The 23,906-nt window shown below is 48.5% G+C and overlaps 1 protein-coding gene across 6 annotated transcripts in view; it reads left to right on the top strand.

Annotated features, from left to right (window-relative positions):
* Positions 1 to 23,906, top strand: part of TDRD9 (tudor domain containing 9) — a 561,182-nt gene that overhangs the window by 499,338 nt on the left and 37,938 nt on the right. For all 6 annotated transcript variants that reach the window (XM_063947439.1, XM_063947438.1, XM_063947442.1 and 3 more), the window contains 3 exons: positions 1,941 to 2,037; positions 3,205 to 3,340; positions 3,426 to 3,544. In XM_063947439.1, coding sequence (XP_063803509.1) covers positions 1,941 to 2,037; positions 3,205 to 3,340; positions 3,426 to 3,544 — 352 coding nt within the window. The remainder of the gene's footprint in view (positions 1 to 1,940; positions 2,038 to 3,204; positions 3,341 to 3,425; positions 3,545 to 23,906) is intronic.

The following is a 23,906-nucleotide window of genomic DNA, read 5'->3' as shown; positions in this document are numbered from 1 at the left end:
GCCCGGCTAGGTGACCTGGAAAACATGAACTGTTTGGGGTCCCAAGGACCGAGTTTGACAACCACTGATCTATAGTTTGTAACTTTTTTATTTCTACTAACAGGCTGGCACTAATTCAAAGTTAAAAGCTAGATGCATACTGGCAGTTGGAAGACAATTATCCGTATAAGGGTTGAATCTGGCCAGTGATATGCTAGTTGGATAACTCTGGGTCACAGAGAGAGTTAAAGACACGCAGTATACTTGCTTCTCAAAAGCCGGTCTTTAATGTCTTTTATACTGTATATGGGATACGGTCATTAGGTCGACCACTATTGGTCGACAGTTCAAAATGTCGACACGAGTTTTTCACAATTTTTTTCCAATTTTTGAACTTTTTCATACTTTACGATCCACGTGGACTACAATTGGGAACGGTAACCTGTGCCGAGCGAGGGGACACGGTGCGTAACCTGTGCCGAGCGAGGGGACACGGTGCATTAATTGGGGTTCCCCGTCACTTTACGATGAAAACGACACCAAAAACAGTAAAAAAAAACTCATGTCGACCTTAAAGTGACACTCAAGTGACCTATTGGACTATATATGGTACCATCCCGAATCGGTACATTATGTAGTCTTCATCACACACTGTGTACTCGCAATTGCGCATTCCCGGCCATTGTCCGCAGAGGACATGCCATCTGATCTGTGCATCAAATGGGCCAACTCCATGGACAATGACATGCAGTTAAATTTGTGATGTACCAATATATCGCACTGATGCACAATATATTGTGCAGTGTGTACAGGTCTTGCTATTGCTGAGATATACCAGTATTTAGTGTGCACCCAGCTATAAGCTGGGTTCACATGATACAATTACCTGGCAGATCATCTGAGAATTTTCTAACCACCAGAGAATTGTGTGCTTATGCGTGTAGGATATCCAGTTATCGCAGATAAATCTGTCTTATCGCATGAATATATCTTTCAGCATGTTCGAAAGATTGTATAAATGTGGTCACAATAATGAACAAATCTTAGACCGACTTGCCATCAAATCTTCTGATAGTTGTGGACTGTCTTGCCAACAAATCTTCAGATAGTTGTGGACGTGCATATGCAAGTTTATATTCCCTCTGATCATTAGGACAGAGTGAAAATCGCAAGGAACAATTGTATAGTGCGGTGGGTCTTAAACTCGGTCCTCAGGACCCTAAACAGTGCATGTTTTCCAGGTCGCCTAGCAGGTGCACAGGTGTAGTCATTGCTCGTTGACACATTTTAAAAGATTCGCAGGTGAAGCTAATGTTTTCATTTGTGATTCTGTGAGAAGACTGTTTTGGGTCTTAAGGACAGAGTTTGAGAACTAATGGTATAGTGCAGGCCTGGCCGACCTGTGGCTCTCCAGCTGTCCTGAAACTACAAGTCCGAGCATGCTTTACCAACTGATTGGAGGGAGGGACATTCAGTTTAACAAAAGCTGGAGGTCGGGCAGGCCTGGCATAGTGTGTACACACAATATTAGATGTTTCCGTACAAGATAAAAATGTGAATGGCAATTGTGTATATCCAACTTTGTGCCTGTGTTTATAATCCCTTTCTGTCTTCACATGTTAAGGGGGAAATATATGCATGCTGTAAGTCGTTACACTGCAGTTGAGCTGTATTGGGCCTGGCTTTGTGCTGTAACTATTTACACTTTGTGAAATTATTTCTGACCCTTTTTTATGTCATTGCTATTATGTAAAGTAACCCTTGTTGAATGAGATTGCAGTAGATGTAGCGTTGAACCCATTCCATCCCTGTCAATGAGTTAAATAGGTTACGGAGGAAACATAGGGGATAGTTTATGGTTTAGAGATTCATGGAGGCTTTTTCATTTATTTATTTTTTAATTATTTACTTGACTTTTAGGTGATTTGTATCTTTCTTTTGTTTCCTGATATTGTAATTAGGTTCCCAGCTAATGTTGCGAGAAACGTCCCTGCTTCCTTCCATTCCAGGGTTACCTGCTCTCGTCAGCATGTTGTTTGCTCCTGTTATAGAGCTGAGGTAAGTGGTGTCACTGTATGTTCTATATAGAAGCCAGTATTCCATCAATACACAGGCTTTAAGTCTGTGCTTCTGTACCAATAGTAGGAGTCTACGTAATGCTTTTCACTTTAACTAATATGATTAATATTTACAAATATACATATAGAAATACCAGGATATGGGAAGAAATTTAAGTTGTCAGAAGGGGTGGCAACAAATACTGTGACTCTGGTAACATACAGCAGTATGAGAGTGTATGCTGCTTAATCTAGGGGTATGTTATCAGAGCAGAGTCTACTCTGGTTCACGTGAGTCACTTTTCCATTTGACAAACTGAAATAGGAAGGTGGCTTTTTTGTGCTAGTTATAGAGAGGGTTATTGGAGCAGTGTGTCAGGGCTAGGCTCAGAGGAGAATGGGGGGAAGCAATTGCTGGGCACAGATGAGAATAAGAGGGCAGTGTGGCTGTTCCTGGGCATAGGAGTGCACGATGGCATGCTCCAGGTTTGAAGGATTATGGGGGCATTGGGTGGCAAGAGAGGGGCACAGAACAACAGGTGGCAGATGCTGAGCAGAATAACACGTGCTACGGATGGAGGAGATTTGGGGTAACAGGCACTTGGACACAGAAGAATCAGAGAGCTGACTGGCAGGTGAAATACAGACTGAAATACTCTGTGCATGGAGGAGAATGGGGGGTGTAGGGTGGTAGGATCTGGGCACAAAGAAAAATGGATGAAAACGGTTAACTTGTACTGGGCATGGAACAGAATTAAGGTGACAGGCACTGGGCACGGATGAGAGTGACGGAGCAAGGTGGCAGGTGCGTAGCTTGGAAGAGCTAGGTTTCCTCCTCGACTAAGAATGGGGTTTCAGGAAACTGGACGTGGAAGAGAATAAGGACATAGGTTGGCCTACTTTGGGCACAGAGGAGAACGGGGGCATAGGAGTATGATGGCAGACAAAAAGTTGAATTTGTCAAGTCACAGTTGAAATTTTAACTTTTGTACAGTATCACTTGCTTAAACACACAAAGCAATTGAACATCATGAATGTCCACCATGGTTCCCCACAGCTGCTTGGCATATACTGTATGTAACTTGAGAGCAGTGTAAGCTAGTCTTCAGTATCCTACAAATCAGATATGATTGGGGTGGTTTTTTTTGTTTCATTTTTTTATGATCAGGGTTGATGACAAGAGAAAAGAGTATACAGGGGTCATCTGTGGTTTGGGCTGGCTCTACAAAGATCTTGCAGTGTGGCCGGAGCATGATCTAGAACTGGCTTTCGATGCTCGTATTGATGTTGATGACTTAGTGAAGGTAAATCAGTGGAAAATGGTTATGCCACTCCTAATTTGTGAAATATCCATATTGATTCTGATAATTTACATATAACACTTTCCAGATCAATTTGATAAGGTCGGCTATTAACAAGATAGTTGGCCACAGTCATGATGGTTCCATTAGTTCTGGGCGTGAGAGGACTGCATGGCTTCAGGAAGAGGTCCGCGACCATCTGATAAAGTAAGATTGATTTATCGGCGAGGAAAGAACTTGGTTCTTATCTGAGTTTATTACTATCTGACCAGTCTGTTTCACTTTACTAGCACTTTACTAGCAAGGATAAATTGTTCCGAATTGCCAATATTGCAATTTAATAGTGGACCATGCAATGTCCATGTAATGTGTAATACATGCATTCTCTACAGGGGTAACCCATCCTATAATAGTCTGTATAGATAGATTGGGGCCTAGACTGCATACCCTAGCTACTTATAATGGGATGTGCTACCTTGCTGGGACTTAGTACTGCAACATAGGAACGAGAGAGTAGGTGCACCATAACCATTAGAATTCTAATAATTTTAGTTCTAAATCATATCTGAGATTCTTGGCATAAATCGGCCATTATATGCACCTTCCCACCAATCGTCAAGGTGACATCATCGGACAGCTCACTAACATTACAGGAGTTTGTCTCTGGGGCGCAGGGCACCACCCCAGCCATCTACCCCAGGGCATCACACAAAGGATAGCAGTGAAAAATTAGAGCGTTCAGAATTGCTGGATACACGTGTAATAGGAGCCGCGGTGGCCGTGAGTATCCAGCAATTCATACTACGGCTGGGAAGGAGCCTTTAAAAGGGGTCGTAGCATACCGCTGTGTTCATCTTCTCACACAGCGCTCTCCCCCTCCCCCCCCGCTCTGGACATACATCTAATGTGGTACCACAGAGACTGTGAAAATTTGCACTAAAGGGACCAGTGTGTCCATATAATATACAGCTGATACAAATTGGTCACAAGCAGACCTATGGATTGTTACTAAGGGAAACCTTAATGGACGGCTATTTGAAATAAAGGCATGGGATTGAAGCAATTGCACATTTTATAACTTTATAATTTTATCAGTTTAGAAAATGTGGCCGGAGGAGACGGTCACGTCTCTGGAAGCTTTTGAAGAGTTTTCTGCATTTATTATTTTCAGGCAGGACTAGATGACACCAGCCTGCCTGCTTCGTGGGACTTAAGGGAGGGGGAACAGCCCAACCTCTCTCAGGGTTAATGGTCCCTTTCCCCGCTGACAGGACACTAGCTACTGAGGGAACTATTTGTAAGCCCCACCACGGCGAGCGTACATTCCCGCAGCACGCCGCCACCCCTAACAGAGCCAGAAGAGTGTTGAGTACTAAGCCGGCGTCCCGGTTAGCGGGTCGCCTGCCATTATGGCGGCATGAGGGTACGGAGACGCACAGCTTCTAAACGGGGCAGACTGCGTCTCCCGCTGTGTTCGGACACAGATGCTGAACAGCGGACACAGTACCCAGACTGGCAACATAACCTGCCTAATTTCGAGAGAAATCTATGTAAAGCAGATAATGAATTATTAAGGAAAGGATAATGAATGTACACTGTTTTCATATAAAAAGTACCAAAGTGAATACCGTATAATCAGATATCCACTACAGTTATACTTTGTTGCAATACACTGAGGGACCCACAGAGTGTTACAACTGATACATGCTTGCAGCATGAAGGATAACTAAACATTATACTGACAATTTGCTGTATAACCCACAGATGAATACTAGGACATTGGAATAAAGACACAAACACACACAGATCCTTGGCAAAATAGCCCTTTATTTGGGATAATAATCACATTGGGTAACCATTGATCAGAGTCTTGTAGTTTTATTTCACACTTTATTTTTCTAATCACACTATATTTTAATATTTCACCAGTCCCCATAGTTTTAATATATATCCAATAAAGAATAGTTATTGTAACCATTATTGTGGTTCCTGTGCATCCGACAGAAAAACACTTCTTTCTTCTTTCTTTGTTTTTGCATAGCCATAAAAGGAGTCTGTCTCCATTTTATGCACAAGACACATACAGCCAGTATAAAAAAGAGCGGGAAGACCGCGCACCATTGAAGGGGCGGGGCTTCACTATGAGCGAATCCAGCCCCTCACCAGTGCCATTTTCCCTCTGCAGCTGACACAGATGCTGACTGACAGGGACGTGCAGCTCCTCTGAAGAGACTCCAGATTACCCCAGCGGTACCAGGGGGTCATAGCAAGGGGGAAGGGGGGTGATAATTAGTGTACTAAATCCCTAATCTAGGTACTTAGTCTGCGCCCCGGCTAAGCCTGGCATTAGCGTTGAGGGCACCGTGTGCTGGTTCCGTACTCCCTCTGTCTCCCTGGAAGGGCTCTTTGTAGGTTAATTGTGCATTTAACCTTTGTGTGTGTGTGTGTGTGTGTGTGTGTGTGTGTGTGTGTATGCTGTCACTGTTACAGTATGTCAGGCAAAGAGTGTGTTTCATGGAAGGCACACTGTTCCTCTTCCCCAGGGGGTTCACTAGTGTGTACTCTATGTAGTGTCCCGTCCCAGGTTTGTGGGGCAGAACCATCAGGGCTGGACTCCATTAGGGGAATGATTTCCACAATCTCTACTAATTTATCTCTGAATGAGAAAGAGATGCAATACTTAAGACAATCTATGACTGAGTTTATGAAAATAGACTCAGTACCCAAACCAGCATCTCGGTCACCTGCCATTTGTCCGCAAAAATGCACTTTGGCCCATATCCTGCAGTCTGACTCGGATGATGAAGGGTCAGACATGGAGGAGGGTGAGGTGGACTCAGAGGTGGGGAAGGGTACTCTGTCGCAGGAAATAGAGGCTCTTATAGAAGCTATCAGAGAAGTTCTGAATATCCCTGATAAGGTGACAGAGGAGAGTGAGGAATCTTTTAATATAAAAAAGAAATCCTCAGCCACTTTTCCTGTGTCAAAGGAATTAAATACCCTGTTTGAAGAAATATGGGTTAATCCTGATAGAAAATTTAAAATCCCTAAACGGATGTTATCATCCTTTCCTCCTGAGGATAGGAAAAAATAGGAAAATACACCAATAGTGGATGCATCTGTATCCAGGCTCTCACGGAAAATTTTATTGCCTGTCCCGAGTGCAGCCTCCCTGAAAGACGCGGCTGACCGCAAAATTGAAACTACGCTCAAATCTTTATATACAGCTGCGGACGTGGCCCAGAGACCCACTCTAGCATGCGGCTGGATTACGCATGCCATTGCTAAATGGTCGGGTAACCTAATTGAGGGGTTAGATACTTTACTTCAAGGGGAGATTGTTTTGCTCCTGCAACATATACAAGAGTCTGCGAACTTTATGGTAGAAGACCAAAAAAGAAATAGGATTGCTTAATGCACGCACAACAGTTATGGCAATGTCTGCATGCAGAGGTCTATGGCTACGCCAGTGGACTGCAGATGCGGACACCAGGAAAGGCGTTGAAGGCCTACCTTTCATAGGTGAGTCCTTATTTGAAGATGAACTATACAAACGAATCTCCAAAGCTACTGTGGGTAAGTCCACATACCTTCCTTCTGCAGCTCCCCCAGCTAGGAAGGCCTACTCAGGACCCAATTTTCAGTCCTTCTGGACTGCCAAGTTTAGGGGCATGCCCAGAGGTTCTTCTGCCGCCACCAGAGGCGCTAAAAGTAAACCACGCAAACCAGCAACTGCCAGGATGCCTGGGTCATAGATCTTATTTCCCAGGGCTACAGAGTGGAGTTCCAGGAGCTCCCACCTCACAGATTCTTCAAATCAGGCTTACCATTTCTCTGACGTCCTAGTGGATGCTGGGGACTCCGTAAGGACCATGGGGAATAGCGGTCTCCGCAGGAGACTGGGCACTCTAAAGAAAGATTTAGTACTATCTGGTGTGCACTGGCTCCTCCCTCTATGCCCCTCCTCCAGACCTCAGTTAGAATCTGTGCCCGGACAGAGTTGGGTGCTTTTAGTGAGCTCTCCTGAGCTTGCTAATAAGAAAGTATTTTAGTTAGGTTATTTTATTTTCAGAGAGCTTCTGCTGGCAACAGACTCTCTGCTACGAGGGACTGAGGGGAGAGAGGCAAACCTACTAACTGCGGCTAGGTTGCGCTTCTTAGGCTACTGGACACCATTAGCTCCAGAGGGTTCGAACACAGGGCCTGACCTTGTCGTCCGTTCCCGGAGCCGCGCCGCCGTCCCCCTCGCAGAGCCAGAAGACAGAAGCCGGCAGAAGCGGAGAAGACATCGAAATCGGCGGCAGAAGACTCCTGTCTTCACATGAGGTAGCGCACAGCACTGCAGCTGTGCGCCATTGCGCCCACACTAACCCACACACTCCGGTCACTGTAGGGTGCAGGGCGCAGGGGGGGGGGGGGCGCCCTGGGCAGCAATTGTTACCTCCTGGCGAATGCTGCATATAGACAGTGGCACACTGTTATATGTATGAGCCCCCGCCATTTATTTTACAAGAAATCGCGGGACAGAAGCCCGACGCTGAGGGGGCGGGGCCTTCTTCCTCAGCACTCACCAGCGCCATTTTCCTTCCACAGCTCCGCTGAGAGGAAGCTCCCCAGGCTCTCCCCTGCAGAATCACGGTAGAAGGGTAAAAAAGAGAGGGGGGGCACATAAATTTAGGCGCATTAATCATAATACAGCAGCTACTGGGTAAACACTAAGTTACTGTGTAATCCCTGGGTTATATAGCGCTGGGGTGTGTGCTGGCAGACTCTCTCTCTGTCTCTCCAAAAGGCCTTGTGGGGGTCCTGTCCTCATTTAGAGCTTCCCCTGTGTGTGTGGTGTGTCGGTACGCGTGTGTCGACATGTTTGACGAAGAGGGCTATGTGGAGGCAGAGCAAGTGTAGTTGACTGACGTGTCGCCGCCGACGGTGCCGACACCTGATTGGATGGATATGTGGAAGGTGTTAAATGATAATGTAAACTCCTTACATAAAAGGTTGGATAAAGCTGATACCTCGGGCCAGTCAGGGTCTCAACCCATGCCTGATCCTACAGCGCAGAGGCCCTCAGGGTCTCAAAAGCGCCCACTATCCAAAATGGTTGACACAGATGTCGACACGGATTCTGACTCCAGTGTCGACGACGATGATGCAAAATTGCAACCAAAAATGACAAAAGCTATACGTTACATGATTATAGCGATGAAGGATGTTTTACACATATCAGAGGTAAACCCTGTCCCTGACAAGAGGGTTTATATGTATGGGGAGAAAAAGCAAGAGGTGACTTTTCCCCCTTCATATGAGTTAAATGAGTTATGTGAAAGAGCGTGGGATTCCCCAGATAAGAAAGTCCTGATTTCCAAAAGGTTACTTATGGCGTACCCTTTCCCGCCAGAGGACAGGGTGCGCTGGGAATCCTCCCCTAGGGTAGATAAAGCTCTGACACGCTTATCTCAGAAGGTGGCCCTGCCGTCGCGGGATACGGCCACCCTAAAGGATCCTGCAGATAGAAAGCAGGAAAGTATCCTGAAACCTGTTTATACACATTCAGGGACTCTACTGAGGCCGGCAATTGCGTCGGAGTGGATGTGTAGTGCTGTAGCAGCGTGGACAGATAATCTCTCTGAGGAAATGGATACCTTAGACAGGGATACCATTATGCTGACCCTGGGGCATATAAAAGACACTGTCCTATATATGAGGGATGCCCAGAGGGACATTTGCCTACTGGGCTCTAGAATTAATGCAATGTCCATTTCTGCCAGGAGGGTCCTGTGGACTCGGCAGTGGACAGGTGATGCCGACAACAAAAAACACATGGAGGTGTTACCTTACAAGGGTGAGGAATTATTTGGGGACGGTCTCTCGGACCTGGTTTCCACAGCTACTGCTGGGAAGTCAAACTTTTTGCCATATATTCCCTCACAACCGAAGAACCGTATTATCAAATGCAGTCCTTTCGCGCACAAAGAAGCAAGAAGGTCAGAGGTGCTTCCTTTCTTGCTAGAGGCAGGGGCAGAGGAAAAAAGCTGCACCTTACAGCTAGTTCCCAGGAACAGAAGTCCTCCCTGGCTTCCACTAAATCCACCGCATGACACTGGGGCTCCACGGGTGGAGCCAGGAGCGGTGGGGGCGCGTCTCCGACATTTCAGCCACCAGTGGGTTCGCTCACAGGTGGATCCCTGGGCTATACAGATTGTGTCTCAGGGATACAAGCTGGAATTCGAGGTGATGCCCCCTCAACGTTACCTAAAATCGGCCCTGCCAGCTTCCCCCATAGAAAGGGAAGTAGTGGTAGCGGCAATTCACAAGCTATTTCTCCAGCAGGTGGTGGTAAAGGTTACCCTTCTTCAACAGGGGAAGGGATACTATTCCACAATGTTTGTGGTACCGAAACCGGACGGTTCGGTCAGACCTATATTAAATTTAAAGTCCCTGAACATTTATCTGAAAAGATTCAAGTTCAAAATGGAATCGCTCAGAGCGGTCATTGCAAGCCTGGAAGAGGGGGATTTTATGGTGTCTCTGGACATCAAGGATGCTTACTTGCATGTCCCCATTTATCCGCCTCATCAGGAGTACCTCAGATTTGTGGTACAGGACTGTCATTACCAATTCCAGACGTTGCCGTTTGGGCTCTCCACGGCACCGAGAATATTTACCAAAGTAATGGCAGAAATGATGGTGATCCTGAGAAAGCAAGGAGTCACAGTTATCCCATACTTGGACGATCTCCTCATAAAGGCGAGGTCGAGGGAGCAGTTGCAGATCAGCGTAGCGCACTCACAGGAAGTGTTGCAACAGCATGGCTGGATTCTGAATATCCCAAAGTCGCAGCTGATTCCTACGACGCGTCTGCCCTTTCTGGGCATGATTCTGGACACAGACCAGAAGAAGGTGTTTCTCCCGACGGAGAAGGCTCAAGAGCTTGTGACTCTAGTCAGAGACCTCTTAAAACCGAAACAGGTGTCGGTGCATCACTGCACGCGAGTCCTGGGAAAGATGGTGGCATCGTACGAAGCCATTCCCTTCGGCAGGTTCCATGCGAGGATCTTTCAATGGGATCTGTTGGACAAATGGTCCGGATCGCATCTTCAGATGCATCGGCTGATCACCCTGTCCGCCAGGGTGTCTCTTCTGTGGTGGCTATAGAGTGCTCACCTTCTCGAGGGCCGCAGGTTCGGCATACAGGACTGGGTCCTGGTGACCACGGATGCGAGCCTCCGAGGGTGGGGGGCAGTCACTCAGGGAAGAAACTTCCAAGGGTTGTGGTCAAGTCAGGAGACTTGTCTGCACATAAATATCCTGGAACTAAGGGCCATATTCAACGCCCTGAGTCAAGCGGAGCCCTTGCTTCGCAACCAACCGGTGCTGATTCAGTCAGACAACATCACCGCGGTGGCTCATGTAAACCGCCAGGGCGGCACAAGAAGCAGAGTCGCGATGGCGGAGGCCACCAGGATTCTTCGGTGGGCGGAGAATCACGTACAAGCACTGTCAGCAGTGTTCATTCCGGGAGTGGACAACTGGGAAGCAGACTTCCTCAGCAGGCACGACCTTCACCCGGGAGAGTGGGGACTTCATCACGAAGTCTTCATTCAGATTACAAATCGATGGGAACTCCTACAGGTAGACATGATGGCGTCCCGTCTCAACAAAAAGCTGCAACGGTATTGCGCCAGGTCACGAGACCCTCAGGCGATAGCTGTGGACGCCCTGGTAACACCGTGGGTGTTCCAGTCGGTCTATGTGTTCCCTCCTCTTCCTCTCATACCCAAGGTACTGAGAATCGTAAGAAGAAGAGGAGTGAGAACAATACTCATTGTTCCGGATTGGCCAAGAAGGCCTTGGTACCCGGAATTGCGAGAAATGCTCACAGAGGACCCATGGCCTCTGCCTCTCAGACAGGACCTGTTGCAACAGGGGCCCTGCCTGTTCCAAGACTTACCGCGGCTGCGTTTGACGGCATGGCGGTTGAACGCCGGATCCTAGCGGAAAAAGGCATTCCGGAGGAAGTTATTCCTACGCTGATAAAGGCTAGGAAGGACGTGACAGCAAAGCATTATCACCGCATATGACGAAAATATGTTGCTTGGTGTGAGGCCAAGAAGGCCCCTACAGAAGAATTCCAACTGGGCAGATTTCTGCACTTTCTACAGTCTGGAGTGACTATGGGCTTGAAGTTGGGATCCATAAAGGTCCAGATTTCGGCCCTATCCATTTTCTTTCAAAAGGAAATGGCGTCTCTTCCTGAAGTACAGACGTTTGTTAAGGGAGTGCTGCATATTCAGCCCCCTTTTGTGGCACCTTGGGATCTCAACGTGGTGTTGGATTTCCTAAAATCCAACTGGTTTGAACCACTTAAGACCGTGGAGCTAAAGTATCTCACGTGGAAGGTGCTCATGCTATTGGCATTAGCTTCGGCTAGGCGTGTGTCAGAATTGGCGGCTTTGTCATGTAAAAGCCCCTATCTGGTTTTCCATATGGACAGGGCAGAATTGCGGACTCGTCCCCAATTTCTGCCAAAGGTGGTGTCATCTTTTCATTTGAACCAACCTATTGTAGTGCCTGCGGCTACTCGTGACTTGGAGGATTCCAGGTTACTAGATGTAGTCAGGGCTTTGAAGATTTATGTAGCCCGAACGGCTGGAGTCAGGAAAACTGACTCGCTGTTTATCCTATATGCCCCAAACAGGTTGGGTGCTCCTGCTTCAAAGCAAACCGTTGCCCGCTGGATCTGTAACACGATTCAGCAGGCTCATTCTGCGGCTGGATTGCCGCATCCAAAATCAGTGAAAGCCCATTCCACAAGGAAGGTGGGCTCTTGGGCGGCTGCCCGAGGGGTCTCGGCATTACAGCTTTGCCGAGCTGCTACTTGGTCGGGTTCAAACACATATGCAAAATTCTACAACTTTGATACCCTGGCTAAGGAGGACCTTGAGTTTGCCCATTCGGTGCATCCGCACTCTCCCGCCCGTTTGGGGGCTTTGGTATAATCCCCATGGTCCTTACGGAGTCCCCAGCATCCACTAGGACGTCAGAGAAAATAAGATTTTACTCACCGGTAAATCTATTTCTCGTAGTCCGTAGTGGATGCTGGGCGCCCGTCCCAAGTGCGGACTTTCTGCAATACGTGTACATAGTTATTGCTTAATAATGGGTTATGTTATGTTGGCATCCATTGTTGATGCCCTGTTGTTGTTCATACTGTTGACTGGATAAGTGTATCACAAGTTATACGGTGTGATTGGTGTGGCTGGTATGAGTCTTACCCGAGATTCCAAAATCCTTTCCTTATAATGTCTGCTCTTCTGGGCACAGTTTCCTTAACTGAGGTCTGGAGGAGGGGCATAGAGGGAGGAGCCAGCGACACCAGATAGTACTAAATCTTTCTTTAGAGTGCCCAGTCTCCTGCGGAGCCCGCTATTCCCCATGGTCCTTACGGAGTCCCCAGCATCCACTACGGACTGCGAGAAATAGATTTACCGGTGAGTAAAATCTTATTTTTCTCAAGAGGCAAGTATAACCTTACAGGACGCCATTCAAAAACTGGTACGGACCCAGGTCATTGTCCCAGTTATACCTCATCTACAAAACAAGGGGTACTATTCCAACTTGTTTGTAGTCCCGAAACCAGACGGTTTGGTGAGGCCGATTCTGAACCTCAAGTCATTGAACCCGTACTTACAAGTGTTCAAATTCAAGATGGAGTCTCTGAGAGCGGTGATCTCAGGTCTGGAGGAATTCCTAGTGTGTCTGGATATCAAGGATGCGTACCTTCACATTCCGATCTGGCCGCCTCATCAGCTTATCTACGGTTTGCCCTGCAGGACTGTCAATACCAGTTCCAGGCCCTGCCATTTGGTCTCTCCACGGCACGTAGAGTGTTCACCAAGGTGATGGCAGAGATGATGTTTCTACTCCGCAAACAGGGAGTTAACAGAATTCCGTACCTGGAGGATCTTCTGGTAAAGGCACAGTCCAGGGAGCAGTTGTTGGACAGCATTGGCCTCTCAACCAGACTATTCCTGAATTACGGGTAGATTCTGAACCTACCAAAATCTCACCTGGAACCGACTTAGAGGCTTCCTTTCCTGGGAATGATATTTGACACAGAGTCTCAGAGAGTGTTCCTTCCCTTGGAAAAGGCTATGGTGATCCAGTCGATGGTTCGGGCTGTCCTGAAGCCAACCTGGATAAATGGTCCGGATCGCATCTTCACATGCACCAGAGGTCTGTCACCAAGAGCCAGGATCTCCATCCTGTGGTGGTTACAGACTTCTCACCTCATCGAGGGTCGAAGGTTTGGGATTCAGAATTGGATTCTGCTAACCACAGACGCAAGCCTCAGAGGTTGGGGAGCAGTCACCCAAGGGGTGCAGTTTCAAGGAATATGGTCAAATCAGGAAGTCGTCCTTCCAATAAACATCCTGGAACTCAGGGCTATTTACAACACCCTTCTGCAGGCCTCAATTCTACTTCGGAATCAGGCAATTCAAGTCCAGTCGGGCAGTGTGACCGGCTGTAACATACATAAACCAACAGGGCGGAACAAAAAGCAGAGCAGCTATATCAGAAATGTCCAGAATTCTCCTCTGGGCAGAAAAACACACAGGGGCGTTGTCAGCGGTTTTCATTCCGGGAGTAGACAACTGGGAAGCAGACTTCCACAGCAGACACGACCTGCACCCGTGGGAGTGGGGCCTTCACCCGGAGGTGTTCCAGTGGTTGACACGTCGGTGGGGATATCCACAGATCGACATGATGGCCTCTCGACTCAACAAGAAGCTAAAGTGGTATTGTTCCACGACGAGAGACCCACAAGCAGTGGCGGTAGACGCTCTGACAACTCCGTGGGTCTACCAGCTGGTGTACGTGTTTCCTCCACTTGCTTTGATCCCAAAAATTCTACAAAGAATAAAATGGAAAAAAGTTCAAGCAATCCTCATTGCTCCGGACTGGTCCCAAAGGGCCTGGTACGCGGGTCTTCTCGAGATGCTAATCGATCTGTGGCCTCTACCTCTTCGCGAGGATCTTCTGCAACAGGGCCCGTTCGTCTATCAAGACTTACCGTTTAACGGCATGGAAGTTGAACAGCTGATTCTAGCCAGGAGAGGGATTCCTGACAAGGTCATCCCGACTATGATCCAAGCCTAGAAGAGGGTAACGTCTAAACATTACCACCGTTTATGGAAGAAGTATGTCTCTTGGTGTGAAAGCAGACCGTATTTTGCAGTGGAATTTCATCTGGGACGTTTCCTGCTTTTTCTGCAGTCGAGTGGATGTGGGCCTACGCATAGGCTCCATAAAAGTCCAGATTCGACCATATCTATTTCCTTTCAGAAACATTTGGCTTCTCTCCCTGAGGTCCAGACGTTCTTGAAAGGTGTTCTGCACATCCAACCTCAGTTTGTGCTTCCCATGGCTCCTTGGGATCTCAATTTGGTTCTGCAGTTCCTCCAATCGGACTGGTTTGAAACCGTTACAGGAGGTTGGCGTAAAGTACCTTACGTGGAAGACCGTCACACTGTTGGCCTTGGCTCCAGCAAGACGTGTGTCGGAGCTAGGGGCGTTGTCTCACAAGAGCCCCTATTTCATTTTCCATGAGGACAGAGCTGAACTCGGGACTCTTCAGCAATTTCTTCCTAAGGTGGGGTCTGCGTTTCACATCAACCAATCATAGAGACTATATATGTGTAAAATACCCCTGCCAGATATACATAGAAAAAAGCGGGATCAGTCCGCCAAAAAAGGGGCGGGGCTATCTCCCTCAGCACACTGGCGCCATTTTCCCTCACAGCTCCGCTGGAAGGATCGCTCCCAGGCTCTCCCCTGCAGTTTCCAGACTACATAGGGTAAAAAAGAGAGGGGGGGCACTAAATTTAGGCGCAATATTGTGTATACAAGCAGCTATCGGGAAAAATCACTCAGTTATAGTGTTAATCCCTGTGTTATATAACGCTGTTGGTGTGTGCTGGCATACTCTCTCTCTGTCTCCCCAAAGGGCTTTGTGGGGTCCTGTCCTCAGTCAGAGCATTCCCTGTGTGTGTCGGTACGGCTGTGTCGACATGTTTGATGAGGAGGCTTATGTGGAGGCGGAGCAGGTGCCGATAAATGTGATGTCACCCCCTGCGGGGTCGACACCTGAGTGGATGGTTATGTGGAAGGAATTACGCGACAGTGTCGACTCCTTACATAAAAGGTTTGACGACATAGCAGATGTGGGACAGCCGGCTTCTCAGCCTGTGCCTGCCCAGACGTCTCTAAAGCCATCGGGGGCTCTAAAACGCCCGCTACCTCAGATGGCAGACACAGATGTCGACACGGATACTGACTCCAGTGTCGACGATGATGAGACTAGTGTACATTCCAATAGAGCCACCCGTTACATGATTACGGCAATGAAAAATGTGTTGCATATTTCTGATATTACCCCAGGTACCACAAAAAAGGGTATTATGTTTGGGGAGAAAAAACTACCAGTGGTTTTTCCCCCATCTGATGAATTAAATTAAGTGTGTGAAGAAGCGTGGGCTTCCTCCGATAAGAAACTGGTAATTTCTAAAAGGTTACTAATGGCGTACCCTTTCCCGCCAGAGGACAGGTCACGTTGGGAGACATCCCCTAGGGTGGATAAAGCGCTCACACGTCTGTCAAAAAAGTTGGCACTACCGTCTCCGGACACGGCCGCCCTAAAGGAGCCTGCAGATAGAAAGCTGGAGGCTATCCTGAAGTCTGTATATACATACTCAGGTATTATACTGAGACCGGCTATTGCTTCAGCATGCATGTGCAGTGCTGCAGCTGCGTGGTCAGATTCCCTGTCGGAAAACATTGATACCTTAGACAGGGACACTATATTGCTAACTGTAGAGCATATTAAAGACGCTGTCTTGTACATGAGAGATGCACAGAGGGATATTTGCCGGCTGGCATCTAAAATAAACGCAATGTCCATTTCTGCCAGGAGAGGATTGTGGACTCGGCAGTGGACAGGAGATGCAGATTCTAAAAGGCACATGGAAGTATTGCCTTACAAGGGTGAGGAGTTGTTTGGGGATGGTCTCTCGGACCTCGTTTCCACAGCGACAGCTGGGAAGTCAGCATTTTTACCCCATGTTCCCTCACAGCCAAAGAAAGCACCGTATTATCAGGTACAGTCCTTTCGGCCCCAGAAAGGCAAGCGGGTTAGAGGCGCGTCCCTTCTGCCCAGAGGCAGAGGTAGAGGGAAAAAGCTGCAACATACAGCCAGTTCCCAGGAACAAAAGTCCTCCCCCGCTTCCTTAAGTCCACCGCATGACGCTGGGGCTCCACAGGCGGAGCCAGGTACAGTGGGGGCCCGTCTCAAGAACTTCAGCGACCAGTGGGCTCGCTCACAGGTGGATCCCTGGATTCCACAAGTAGTATCTCAGGGGTACAAGCTGGAATTCGAGACGTCTCCCCCTCGCCGTTTCCTCAAATCTGCCTTGCCGACAGCTCCCCCGGACAGGGAGGCAGTGCTGGAGGCGATTCACAAGCTGTATTCTCAGCAGGTGATAATCAAGGTACCCCTCCTTCAACAAGGACGGGGTTACTATTCCACAATGTTTGTGGTACCGAAACCGGACGGTTCGGTGAGACCCATTTTAAATTTAAAATCCTTGAACACTTATATAAGAAGGTTCAAGATGGAATCGCTCAGGGCGGTGATTGCAAGCCTGGACGAGGGGGATTCCATGGTATCACTGGACATCAAGGATGCTTACCTGCATGTCCCCATTTACCCTCCTCACCAGGAGTACCTCAGATTTGTGGTACAGGACTGTCATTACCAATTCCTGACGTTGCCGTTTGGTCTGTCCACGGCACCGAGGGTATTTACCAAGGTAATGGCCGAAATGATGATACTCCTTCGAAAAAAGGGAGTTTTAATTACCCCGTACTTGGACGATCTCCTTATAAAGGCGAGGTTCAGGGAACAGTTGTTGATCGGTGTAGCACTAGCTCGGAAAGTGCTACAACAGCACGGCTGGATCCTGAATATTCCAAAGTCGCAGCTGGTTCCTACAACGCGTCTACTGTTCCTGGGAATGGTTCTGGACACAGAACAGAAAAAAGTATTTCTCCCAGAGGAGAAGGCCAAGGAGTTGTCATCTCTAGTCAGAGACCTCCTAAAACCAAAACAGGTGTCGGTGCACCACTGCACGCGAGTCCTGGGAAAGATGGTGGCTTCTTACGAAGCAATTCCATTCGGAAGGTTCCATGCAAGGATCTTTCAGTGGGATCTGTTGGACAAGTGGTCCGGATCGCATCTTCAGATGCATCGGCTGATCTCCCTGTCTCCAAGGACCAGGGTGTCGCTGTTGTGGTGGCTGCAGAGTGCTCATCTTCTAGAGGGCCGCAGATTCGGCATACAGGACTGGGTCCTGGTGACCACGGATGCCAGCCTTCGAGGTTGGGGGGCAGTCACACAGGGAAGAAACTTCCAGGGACTATGGACAAGTCAGGAGACTCTGCTTCAACACCAGCCGGTGCTGGTCCAGTCAGACAACATCACGGCGGTCGCCCATGTAAACCGAAAGGGCGGCACAAGAAGCAGGATGGCAATGGCAAAAGCCACAAGGATTCTCCGATGGGCGGAAAATCATGTGTTAGCACTGTCAGCAGTGTTCATTCCCGGAGTGGACAACTGGGAAGCAGACTTTCTCAGCAGACACGACCTCCACCCGGGAGCGTGGGGACTTCATCCAGAAGTCTTCCAAATGATTGTACACCGGTGGGAAAGGCCACAGGTGGACATGATGGCGTCCCGCCTCAACAAAAAGCTAAAAAGATATTGCGCCAGGTCAAGGGACCCTCAGGCGATAGCTGTGGACGCTCTGGTAACACCGTGGGTGTACCGGTCGGTGTATGTGTTCCCTCCTCTGCCTCTCATACCCAAGGTACTGAGACTAATAAGAAGGAGAGGAGTAAGAACTATACTCATTGTTCCGGATTGGCCAAGAAGAGCTTGGTACCCAGAACTTCAAGAAATGATCTCAGAGGACCCATGGCCTCTGCCGCTCAGACAGGACCTGCTGCAGCAGGGGCCCTGTCTGTTCCAAGACTTACCGCGGCTGCGTTTGACGGCATGGCGGTTGAACGCCGGATCCTGAAGGAAAAGGGCATTCCGGAGGAAGTTATCCCTACGCTTATTAAAGCTAGAAAGAAGTGACCGCAAACCATTATCACCGCATATGGCGGAAATATGTTGCGTGGTGTGAGGCCAGGAAGGCCCCAACGGAGGAATTTCAGCTAGGTCGATTTCTGCACTTCCTACAATCAGGGGTGACTATGGGCCTAAAATTGGGTTCCATTAAGGTCCAGATTTCGGCTCTATCGATCTTCTTCCAAAAAGAACTGGCTTCACTACCTGAAGTTCAGACATTTGTTAAGGGAGTGCTGCATATTCAGCCCCCTTTTGTGCCCCCAGTGGCACCTTGGGATTTCAACGTGGTGTTGGATTTCCTAAAGTCGCATTGGTTTGAACCACTTAAAACCGTGGAACTGAAATATCTCACGTGGAAAGTGGTCATGCTGTTGGCCTTGGCTTCGGCCAGGCGTGTGTCAGAATTGGCGGCTTTGTCTTGTAAAAGCCCTTATCTGATTTTCCATATGGATAGGGCGGAATTGAGGACTCGTCCCCAATTTCTCCCAATGGTGGTTTCAGCGTTTCATTTGAACCAGCCTATTGTGGTGCCTGCGGCTACTCGTGACTTGGAGGACTCCAAGTTGCTGGACGTATTCCGGGCCCTAAAAATCTATGTTTCCAGGACAGCTGGAGTCAGAAAGACAGACTGACTCGCTATTTATCCTGCATGCGCCCAACAAGTTGGGTGCGCCTGCTTCAAAGCAGACTATTGCTCGCTGGATCTGTAGCACGATTCAACTTGCACATTCTGCGGCTGGACTGCCGCATCCTAAATCTGTAAAAGTCCATTCCACGAGGAAGGTGGGCTCTTCATGGGCGGCTGCCCGAGGGGTCTCGGCTTTACAACTTTGCCGAGCAGCTACTTGGTCGGGGTCAAACACATTTGCTAAATTCTACAAGTTTGATACCCTGGCTGAGGAGGACCTAGAGTTCGCTCATTCGGTACTGCAGAGTCATCCGCACTCTCCCGCCCGTTTGGGAGCTTTGGTATAATGCCCATGGTCCTTATGGAGTTCCCAGCATCCACTAGGACGTCAGAGAAAATAAGATTTTACTCACCGGTAAATCTATTTCTCGTAGTCCGTAGTGGATGCTGGGCGCCCGTCCCAAGTGCGGATTGTCTGCAATACTTGTATATAGTTATTGTTTAACTAAAGGGTTATTGTTGAGAGGCTCAGTTATATTTCATACTGTTAACTGGGTATAGTATCACGAGTTATACGGTGTGATTGGTGTGGCTGGTATGAGTCTTACCCGGGATTCAAAATCCTTTCCTTATTGTGTCAGCTCTTCCGGGCACAGCATCCTAACTGAGGTCTGGAGGAGGGTCATAGAAGGAGGAGCCAGTGCACACCAGGTAGTCCTAAAGCTTTCTTTAGTTGTGCCCAGTCTCCTGCGGAGCCGCTATTCCCCATGGTCCTTACGGAGTTCCCAGCATCCACTACGGACTACGAGAACTAGATTTACCGGTGAGTAAAATCTTATTTTAATTACCTACCGGTAAATCCTTTTCTCGTAGTCTGTAGGGGATACTGGGCGCCCGCCCGGTGTTTCGTTCTTCCTGCACTGTTACTTGGTTAAGTATTCTGTTTTGTTCAGCTGTTCCTGTTTCAGGTTTGTTCAACATGGCTTTCCTCTTGTTCTGTGTGTGCTGGTTCGTAATCTCACCACTTTCCTTATCTATCCTTCACTCAAAGTATGTCTGTCTCCTCGGGCACAGTTTCCTAGGCTGAGTCTGGTAGGAGGGGCATAGAGGGAGGAGCCAACGCACACTATCACTTTCTTAAAGTGCCTATGGCTCCTAGTGGACAGTCTATACCCCATGGCACTAAATGGATTCCCAGTAACCCCTACGGACTGCGAGAAAAGGATTTACCGGATGTCCACTCAGTTACAACAGTTAAATCAGTCTTTAGCTAAACAAAAACCTAACCCTCGCCTACCTAAGACCAAGGGGTCCTCTAAGCGGGCCATTACTATCTCACAATCCAAACGTTTCGGATACTTGATCCGATGAAGATGGCGTATATACCAACCCCTCAGACACTGATGAAGATGTTTCTGACGGGGAATCTATTACACAGGTGGATGTTCCTGACCTCTTGGAGGCTGTCAGGCTGATTCTTCAAATTGATGATGACGCAGAACCTCCAAATACCTCTAAGAAACCCGATAAGTTCAAACGTCAGAAGGTTACTAAATTCGTTTTACCCCATTCTGACCACTTGGTTGACATACGTCAGGAATACCGGGAGTATCCAGGAAAGAAATTCTCTCTGTCTAAGAAGATGCTAGCTCGTTATCCCCTCGCTGCGGAGTTGAGTAAAAATTGGAAATTGGGAAACACTGCCGCCGGTGGACTCACAGGTCGCGCGTCTGGTGGTGTCATCTGCTCTGCCTGTCACTACAGTCACCTCTCTGAAGGAACCAACGGATAAGCATGTGGAGGGTTGCTTGAAGTCTATTTACACTCTTGCAGGAGCTGTGCTTAGGCCCACTATTGCGGCTTCTTGGGCTGCAAAAGCTATTGAAGCCTGGGTTCAGGAAGTTGAAGCGGAACTACCGTCAGATTTTCCTGATAATGCTAGACAGTGTCTTTCGTATATTATTACAGCCTCTCATTATATTCAGGAGGCGGCATCTGATGCCGGTGTCCTGGCAGCCAAAGTGTCTACTACATCCATTCTGGCTCGCCGGATTCCCTGGTTGCAGTCCTGGTCTGTGGATCTGGACTCTAAAAAGACCTTTAAGGTAATCCCTTTTAAGGGAAACATCCTTTTTGGGGATGATCTCAACAAGATTGTTGCTGACTTAGCATCCTAGTACTAATCCTTTGGTTCCGAAGGCTAAAAGTACTTCCTGTCGTTCCTTTCGACCTCCAAGTAAAGCAAAGGGTTAGGCTTACCCGAAACAGGCTCGCACTTCCAAATCCACTAAGCCCAAACCTAAACGTTCCTGGGCTGCCCGTCAGCCTGCTTCCAAAACAGACAAGCCTGCTGCATGACGGGACGGGCCTTTCCCTGGGGGACCCCAGGGTGGGAGGCCGACTTCTACGGTTTGCCCAGGTATGGTTACAGACCACTTCAGACGCCTGGGTAAGGGAAGTCGTCGCTTACGGATACGCCATCTTTTTAAAAAACCGTCTCCCTCGCCAGTTTTACTCAACACACATCCTTTCGGATCCAGTAAAAGCAAACACTACATTTGGTGGTACAATCCCTCCTGGACACAGGAGTGATAGTGCCGGTGCCTCTGGCTCAGAGAGGCAGGGGGTACTATTCAACACTGTTCCGAGTTCCGAAACCGAATGGGTCCTCTCGGCCCATTCTCAACCTCAAGTTTTTGAACAAATTTGTGAAGATATCCAAAATCCGTATGGAAACTCTTCGCTCTATTCTTCTGGACTTGGAGCCCAAGGACTAAATGGTATCCCTGGAGAATATACAGTATGCTTACCTGCATATTCCTATTGCTGTGTCGCATCAGCAATATCTGCGGTTTGCTATTGGCAACCTACATATTCATTCCAGACTAAGGTCAGCCTTAAGGTCAGAAAAGGTAAGCCTTTTGGTCTGACCACGGCTCCAAGAATCTTCACCAAGGTCATGACGGCTCTGCTCTGCCGTCAGGGTATCAGGAACCTGCCGTATCTGGACGACTTATTGATTCTGGTGAACTCTCCGGAGGTTCTCCTCCGTCATCTGGAACTGATGGTCCAATTCCTGCAAGCCCACGGGTGGCTCATCAACTGGAAGAAATCCTTGTTGGTCCCTGCTCAGAGCATGGTGCACCTGGGGGCATTATTGGACACCCACGGCCAACGGTTGTTCTGGTCTCCAGAGAAGGTCCTGAAACTTCAGGACAATATAAGATGCTTCCTATCTCGCCCACGTGTGTCGATACACTCGCCGATGCAAGTACTAGGCCTCATGGTGTCTGCTTTCGACATGGTGGAGTATGCTTAATTTCATTCCCGCCCTCTGCAGAGGTTAATTCTTTCCAGATTAGACTGCCTGGCTCACCGGTCCCGTACTCGCATTATCTCCTTGACTCCGGAGGTTCGCCTGTCACTGACCTGGTGGCTACAGTACCAGCAATTGAGCAGGGGTCGTCCCTTCTGGATCTCCAACTGGGTCCTTCTAACGATGGTTACCAGTCTGCAGGGTTGGGGCGCGTGGTGTTGGAGCAACACTCTCTTCAGGGTCGGTGGACCAGGGAGGAATCTCCTCCCGATTAAATATTCTGGAGTTGCGGGCAGTGTTCAATGCTTTGATACTGGCCCTGCCTCTGGTACAGAACAGGCCTGTTCAAGTACAATCGGACAACGCAACCACGGTGGCGTACATAAATCATCAGGGCGGCACTCGAAGTCAAAGATTCTTCTTTGGGCGGAACTCCATCTGCCAGCCATATCGGCAGTGTTCATTCCGAGGGTCCTCAACTGGGAAGCAGACTTCCTCAGTCGTCGGGACGTACACGCCGGAGAGTGGAGCCTCCATCCAGAAGTCTTTCAACTTCTGGTGGACAAGTGGGGCCTGCCAGATGTGGACCTGATGGCGTCTCGACACAATCACAAGGTTCTGGTCTTCGGAGCAAGGACAAGGGATCCTCAAGCAACGTTCGTGGACGCGCTGGCAATTCCATGGAACTTTCAGCTGTCGTATTTGTTCCCTCCGGTGTCACTCCTACACAGGGTAATAAGGAAGTTCAAGCAAGAAGGAGGAATACTTTTTCTAATCGCTCCGGCGTGGCCCAGTCGGCATTGGTTCTCAGACCTACAGGGTCTCTCGATAGAGCGTCCTCTTCTACTTCCGCAACGCCCAGACCTCCTCGTTCAGGGCCCTTGTGTCTACCAGGATCTGGCTCGACTGGCTTTGACGGCGTGGCTCTTGAAGCTTCAGTTCTGAGGACCAAGGGATTTTCTGAGGCTGTCATTCAAACTATGTTGAAAGCCCGTAAACCGGCTTCGGCTTGGATTTATTATGAGGTCTAGAATTCTTACTTCACCTGGTGTGCGGATAAAAATTATGATGCGTACAAGTTTAGTACTGCCAAACTTTTTACTTTTCTGCAACAGAGCCTGGACTTAGGCATTCGTCTGACCTCCCTCAAGATTCATATTTTGGCCTTGTCGGTGTGGTTTCAGAGAAAAATTGCGACTCTGCCTGACGTTCATACTTTCACTCAGGGTGTTTTACGGATTCAACCTCCCTATGTTCCTCCTGTGGCTCCTTGGGATTTGTTGGTTGTTCTGGTTGCCCTACAAGAGTCTCCATTTGAATCTCTTGAGTCTGTGGACCTTATGTGGCTTACTCTTAAGGTCTTGTTTTTGCTGGCTATTGCCTCTGCTAGACGGGTTTCAGACTTGGGTGCCTTGTCCTGTCGGTCACCCTTTCT

This window comes from Pseudophryne corroboree, chromosome 12 (assembly GCF_028390025.1).
Source record: "Pseudophryne corroboree isolate aPseCor3 chromosome 12, aPseCor3.hap2, whole genome shotgun sequence".
Taxonomy (NCBI): Eukaryota; Metazoa; Chordata; class Amphibia; order Anura; family Myobatrachidae; genus Pseudophryne; species Pseudophryne corroboree.
The sequence above is the reverse complement of the archived record's forward strand: the minus strand, read 5'-3'. Positions and strand labels throughout refer to the sequence as shown.